Source organism: Hirundo rustica, chromosome 27 (assembly GCF_015227805.2).
Source record: "Hirundo rustica isolate bHirRus1 chromosome 27, bHirRus1.pri.v3, whole genome shotgun sequence".
NCBI classification, from domain to species: domain Eukaryota; kingdom Metazoa; phylum Chordata; class Aves; order Passeriformes; family Hirundinidae; genus Hirundo; species Hirundo rustica.
Window position 1 is genome coordinate 4,747,259 of NC_053476.1, and position 6,856 is coordinate 4,754,114.

At 68.8% G+C, this 6,856-nt stretch overlaps 1 protein-coding gene across 1 annotated transcript; it reads left to right on the top strand.

The window, feature by feature from the left end:
* The first annotated feature begins 487 nt into the window (after window positions 1–487).
* On the top strand, window positions 488–5,941 carry ATXN7L3 (ataxin 7 like 3). The gene is made up of 13 exons (XM_040087234.2): window positions 488–521; window positions 1,924–2,030; window positions 2,122–2,254; window positions 2,624–2,795; window positions 3,174–3,271; window positions 3,477–3,499; window positions 3,581–3,626; window positions 3,820–3,851; window positions 3,967–4,035; window positions 4,242–4,285; window positions 4,403–4,474; window positions 4,724–4,857; window positions 5,122–5,941. Exons 2-13 carry the CDS (start codon window positions 1,980–1,982, stop codon window positions 5,268–5,270), a joined length of 1,023 nt encoding a protein of 340 aa, XP_039943168.1. The 5' UTR covers window positions 488–521; window positions 1,924–1,979; the 3' UTR covers window positions 5,271–5,941.
* Window positions 5,942–6,856: the final 915 nt, after the last annotated feature.

The window sequence follows — 6,856 nt, forward strand, 5'->3', positions numbered from 1 at the left end:
TTTGGGGTGTGCGGGGTTGAGGGTTCGGGTGTCCGGGGTTGCGGGGTCCCAGCCGAGGGTCCGGGGGTGCGGAAGGGGGGGGTGCGGGGGCGCCTGTCCCCGCCCCCTCAGGCCCCGCCCCTCAGGCCCCGCCCCTCAGGCTCCTCCCCCGCCGCCCCGCCCCTCCCCCGCGCCTCTGACGAGGCCCCGCGCGGCGGCGGCGGCTCCGGCCGCTCCCATTGGCCGCCGCCCCTCACGGCGCCTCCCCATTGGCCGGGGCGGAGAGGGCGGGGCCGGGCCGTGCGCGCGCCGGGCGCGCCGCCCCGCCCCTCCCTCACCCCCCTCACCCCCCTGGGCCGCCGCCGCCGCCGCCGGGCGGAGGCACCGCCAGGCCCGGCCCCGGCCGCTCCGTCCGCTCGGCACGGCCCCGCACCGGCCCCGCACCGGCCCCGACCATGGCGAGTCGCCGCCGGGCCCCGCGCCGGAGCGGCGGCGGGCGCTGAGCCGGCCCCGCCCCGGCCCCCGGCGGACCCTCCGCGCCGGTGAGTGACCGCCCGAGCCGCCCCTCCCGGCCCGGAGCTCCCGCCCTCCGAGGCCCTGCCCGGCCCTGGGGCCCCGCCGTACCGGAGAGGGGCCCGCTGACCCCGCCCCGGGGCGCCCCGGCACCTCCCCCTCGGTTCTCGGGGACCCCGAGATCCGCCCGGGATCATCCCCGGGATCCTCCCCGGCACCGCCCCGCCTGTGCCCTCCCACCCCGCGTCCCAAGAGGCCCCGGGTCCTTCCCCGGGATCCCCGGGTCCTGAGCCTCCCTTTCCCCCTCCCTCGCTCTTTACCTGAGAGCCCTCAGGGCCCTGTCGGGGACTCCTGAGGTCCCTTTCTACCCCCTTTCCTACCCCCCGCTTCCTGAGAGTCCCCACGACCCTCACTGGGCCCCCCCAGCCCCATGTGCGACCCCCCCCGGGGCCCGAGATCTCTTTCCCTCCCTGTTTTCCTGTTCTTCCATCCACTCCCGAGAACCCTGGGGCCCTCCCTTGTCTCCCCCAGACCTGTGAGAGACCCCCCTGAGCCCCCTTTTCCTGTCTGTCCCCCCCTGCTTCCTCCCCTGAGAGCCCCTGGGACCCTCCCTGGCCCCCCCAGCCCTATGGGGGCCCCCCTTGTCCCCCTCCCTTTTCTGCCTCAGCCTGGGGGGGCTCCTGGGGGCTGAGCCAATTCCAGCTCGTTTCCTCTTTCCGCTGTGGAAGGAAGAAATCCTTGGATCAGCGGGATCGGGGGGTGTACGGGGGGTGTAGAGACCCCTCTTGTGTCCCCTCCCTCTGCTCTATGACAATCAGAGATTGCTCTGGTCAGCACCGCTGGGTGCTCTGGGTGTCTGACCACGAGTGTGGGGTCTTTACACTCCCCTTGTGGGGGAGTGCAGGGGGCCAGGCCCCATTTTGGGGGGGCACACGGTGCTCCCCTCCTGCCCTGGCCCCCCTTCCGTCTGCTGCAGAGTGATGCGGCAAAACCCACCCCTCCTCTGGGAGGGGGCGGTTTGGGGACACCCCGAGTCCCCTGTGCTCACCTACAGTGGGGGGGTGAGGTGGGGCTCCTGGGGGGGGTTGACACCTCTGTGAGGTCCCAGGCCGGCCTGAGGGGCGAGGGGACAGCAGGATGGACACAGTGGGGCACAGGGGACACCCCGCCCTTGGCAGGCAGTGTCCCCCACTAACCTGGGGGAGATCCATGCCAGGCTGGGGAGGGTCACACCCAGCTGGGAGACCCCCGAGCCCCCCCACACTTCACGCCTGGAGGGTTTAACCCCAGGACTCTTTCTCTTGGGGCCCCCCCAGAGTGCATCTTGGGGACATCCCAGGGTGTGCAGTGGGATTTTGGCTGGGAAGGGGGTTGGGAGGGGTCTGCAGGTGAGGGTTGAGGTGCCAGTGAGACCCCACCCCGTGCCCCCAGCCCCCCTTGTCCCGTGCTATGAGCGTTCGGCGTGACTTCTCCTCAAGCAGCTGCAAATGAAAATGGAGGATATGTCTTTGTCTGGCCTGGATAACAGCAAACTGGAGGTGAGCAGCCCCCTCCGGGGGTCTGTCTGTCCCCTGGGGTGTCCGTGTGTGTCCCCCTGCCGTCCCTAACAGCCCCCCCCTGGGCCCCCAGGCCATCGCACACGAGATCTACACGGAGCTGGTGGAGGATGCCTGCCTGGGGCTCTGCTTCGAGGTGCACCGGGCTGTCAAGTGCGGGTATTTTTTCCTGGATGACACAGACCCCGACAGCATGAAGGACTTTGGTGAGCCCCCCCGAGTCCCCCAGAACTGGGGGTGATGCTGCTGACAGGGACACAGCCAGGCCCCTGCTCCCAGACAGGCACACAGGGATTTGGGTTTGAAGGGGCCTGAGGGGGATTAAACACCCAAATGTCCCTCCAGCAGTCACCAGACTGTCCCAGAGGGGTAAATGGGGGGTCACTGAACCCCAAAACACAGTGCTGGGGCCCTGGGGGGCACAGCTGGGTGGGAGGTGACAGAGACCCCCCCCCTGGCAGCACTGCCCTGGGACCCATTGAGGCTGTGGGGAGGATCTGGAAGCCCCAGGAACCGCCCCCAGAGCAGATAGGGGGTCTCAGGGCAAGGGGCTGAGCGTGTCCCACCCTCTGCAGAGATCGTGGACCAGCCGGGCGTGGACATCTTCGGGCAGGTGTACAACCAGTGGAAGAACAAGGAGTGCGTGTGCCCCAACTGCAGCCGCAGCATCGCCGCCTCCCGCTTCGCCCCTCACCTGGAGAAGTGCCTGGGCATGGGCCGCAACAGCAGCCGCATCGCCAACCGCAGGTGGGACGGGCTGGCTGCTCCCCGCGGGGAAACTGAGGCACGGGGCGGGCTGAGGCTGAGCCTGGCTGGCTCTCCTCCCTGCGGGGTTTGGGCCCTGATGAGCCTGGGATGCAAATCCAGTGTCTGGCTCTCCCCAGTCCTCGTTTTTCGTCGTGGGGGTGTCCAGCTTGGTTCTCCCCCCCCGCAGCTTCTCTTGCTCCTCCTCGCCTGTTTTTCCCTCCCTGGAAAACAAGCTGGGAGCGCTGGGTTCGGTGTCCCCCCTGCCTCGGTGGCTGCTGGGGGCTCCTGTCTGCGCCCCTGGGTGCTGGGGAGGATGGGAGGTGCAGGGGAGGACGTGGGGCAGACCCCGGCCATGATCTCCCTGCCCTCCCCGCCCAGGATCGCGAGCAGCAACAACCTGAACAAGTCAGAGAGCGACCAGGAGGACAACGATGACATCAATGACAACGACTGGTCCTACGGCTCGGAGAAGAAAGGTGGGGAGGGCTCAGCCCCAGCGTCCCGCGGGGCGGGGGACGCGTCCTGCCTGCCCCACAGCCCCGGAACCCCGGCGCTGGGTGGGGTGTGGGAGCAGAGCAGCCGTGTGCGGTGGTCCCAGCCCTGGGGAGGCGCTGGCTCGGGGCTTGGGGCCGCATCCACGGGAAAAGGTCAAATCTCTCCTTTCTGTGTCTCTCCCCATAGCAAAGAAGAGGAAATCGGATAAGGTGAGGGGGTGAGGGGTGCGGGGAAGGGTGGGGGGCGCGGGGAGCACACAGGACACCCCCAACACCCCCCTCTCGTTGCAGAACCCCAACTCGCCCCGCAGGTCCAAGTCCCTGAAACACAAAAATGGTGAGGAGGCGGGGCTTGGGTGGGCGGGGCAGCAGTGGGGGTGGGGTCTTGGCGGTGGGTGGGGCACCTGCAATGGGCGGGGCTTGTGGGGAGGCGGGGCTCTCCCCAGCTGGGGTCGGGGGCAGTGGGAGGGGGTCCCGGGGGTCCCAGGCTGAGGGCAGGACCGCCCCCCCTCACCTTTCCTCCCTCCCAGGTGAGATCGGCGGGAACCCCGATCCCTTCAAGGTGAGCCTGGGGCAGGGGGCGATGGCTCCAGTCCCTCCTCTCCCTGCCCAGGGCGCCGTGTCGGCCCCCCAGGAGGGTCCCCCCCAGCCCTGACCCTGCTCTCTGCCCCCCCCAGTACAGCAACTCGGCTGGCATCAACTACGAGACGCTGGGCCCCGAGGAGCTGCGGACGCTGCTCACCACGGTGCGGGGCCGGGGGGGCAGGAGGGGCCCCCCTCAGGACGGGGATGGGACCCCTGGGATCTCTCCCCACTGGGGCTGCTTTCCAGGCTGGGAACGGGGACATGCAGCACGTCCTGGTGGTGGGGCAGTGGCTGTTTTTGTCTGGGACGCAGCCCAGGGGTCCCTCATCTGTCCCCCCCAAAAGTCACCTGTCCCTTCCCTCCCCAGCAATGCGGGGTCATCTCCGAACACACCAAGAAGATGTGCACCAGGTGAGAGCCGCCTGGCCTGGCCCTGCTCGCTCTGGGGGGCTTCCCCAAGGCCCCCAGCGTGCCCACATCCCCACGGGAGGGGGCAAGGCCCGTCTCAGTCCCGTGTCTCGTCCCCAGGTCGCTGCGGTGTCCCCAGCACACGGATGAGCAGCGCAGAGCAGTCCGTGTTTACCTCCTCGGGCCCTCGGCGTAAGTGGGTGCAGACTCGGGGTCCCTGAGGTCCCAGGGTCACTGTCCCGTGGGACAAGGACTGGGGGGCTTCACGGGATGCTCAGGTGGGGCTGGGGACAGGGACAGCCCAGGAGGGGACAGGAGCCCAGGGCTGGGGTTGGGATTTGCAGCCCAGAGGGGTGGTGGGGGCTGGGAAGAGCCCCTGGGCAGCCCCTGGCATCTGGGGGGGCTCTGTCCCCACCGTCCCTCTGTGACCCCCGTGCCCAGGTCCCTGCCCGAGGCCGAGGGCAGCGTGGAGAACGACAGCTTCGAGGTGGCCGAGAGCCAGGCCCTCATGAGCCGCCTGCAGTGGGACGGCTCCTCCGACATCTCCCCCTCCGACTCGGCCTCCTCCAAAGCCAGTGAGTGTCTGGGGGGCAAATCCTGGGGCACAGATCCCTGTGAGAGGGCACAACTGCCTGTCCTGGCATCTCCCAGCACAAGAAGGGTCGAACAGACCGTGGCTCCAAAGCCTGGAGCCCCTCGTCCCCCACCTTGGGAGGGGGAGGAACACTTCAGTGTCCATTTTCTTGTGTGTTTGGACCAGAGTTTGGCATCATCCGCTCTGTTTTGGGGCCCCATCTCCTCGGCGACACCCCCATTTCTTCCTTTTCTCCCCTCCCTAGGTACAAACAACTCCGAGTCCCGCAAGACCAAGAAGAAGAAGCCCCACTTGGGGCTGGTGAGCAGCGCTCCAGGACTCGGCTCCAGCAAGAAGAAGAAGCCCAAGCCCCCAGCCCCTCACACCCCCAGCATCTACGACGACATCAACTGAGCCCCGCGGAGCTGGGGAGGGGCAGGACGGACAGAGGGACGGACAGAGCCCAGGACAGAGCCCAGGACAGCCCCCGGGCCGGACACACCACGGGTACCGGAGCACGGAGGACTCGACCATCACTGGAGTGGGGCTGGATTTGGGGAGCCCCCGTTAGTGCCCCCCCTTTTCGTCCCCCCTGCCCCGGTGCCTCTATTTATTCTGTGACAGTTTTTGTACTGGGGCTCCCGTCGGGGCGTCTCCCTTGGACATGGGGGTACAGCCCCCCCCTCTTCCCTCCCAGCACCCCCCCAAAGCCAGCTGTGCCCCCCACACCCGCTCCTCACTTACCCCATGGGGTGGGGGGCACCTGGACACCCCGGGCAGGTCCTGGCCTGGGTCAGGGGGTCGTGAATCCCCCCTGCCCTGGGGTTTTTGGGGTGAGCCCTCCACTCTGGGGCTTCCCCATCTCCCTGCTCCGGGCTGGCACTCGCTGGTCGGGCTGGCTCAGGAGGAGGGGGTCACACTGGAGGGGGCGTTTCCCACTCAGAGGACAAGTGGGGCACCCTCTCTCTCCCCCGAATCTGTTGGGCTGTGCCTGCATTCAGCTGTTGGGGGTCTTGGGAGCCTGGCAGTGCCCACAGCGGGGTCACAGGGGGCTGCATGCTGCATCCTTCATGTTTGGGGGTGGGTCTGGGGGTGGGGGGAGCTGCTGTGACCATCCCTGTGCCAAACTCTGTGGGGAAGGGGGGGGACCCCAACCTGCTAGGGCCCTCCCCGGGGTGGGGGGAGCTGGGAATGGAGAACTGGGGGGGAAGCACAGCCCGGCTTCAGCACAGAGCCCCCCACTCCTGGCATCCCCAGGGCAGCTCCGTGTCCCCTCCGCGCGTGCTTGAGGACCTGCTGCTGCACTCGGGGGGGGTCACTGGGGACCCCCCCACAGCTCTGACGGGTGTTTGCATCCCCACGGGCTCTGCTTTTGTCTGGGGGGGGCCGGGACCAGCGCCCCGCTGTGCGGGCTGGGGGGGGACAGGTCCCTCTGGCTGGATCCAGGTCACCCCCTGCCCTGTGAGTCCCCTCCCGTTCTCCATCGCAGGGGCTGCGTTGGGGACACGGTTGGCTCCATCCCCGCCGTTGTCCCCCTCCCCTCGTGGCTGTCTGAGCCCCCCATTTGGCCATGTGTCCCCAGGGCGGGGGGGGAGCTGTGTCTGTCCCCCCCAGCCCGGAGCCGTGGCTCGTCCTCTCGCTGGGACTCACAAACTTATGGTGCTCTCGACTCTGGATTCATTAAACTGCTGCTAAAGGCTGGGCTGGGGGGGGGTCCTGCAGAGCCCTGGAACGCTGTGGGGTCCCCCCCCCTTGCATGGGGACCCCCGTGAGGTCCCTCCCGGTGCGGCTTTGGGGCTGGGGGGGTCTGGCCACTGGGGCATGCCGAGCTGGCCTTCGCGTGCCCCGGGGCCGAGGACAGGGCTGTGGGCACCCAAAACCAGCGGGGAGCACCCCAACCTGCCTGGGGGGGCACGGGGGGCAGCCTGAGCCCCCCGTCAGCTGCAGGAGAGGCGCTGCAATTTGGGGTCCAAGGGGTGCAGTGGGGTTTGGGGGGCTCA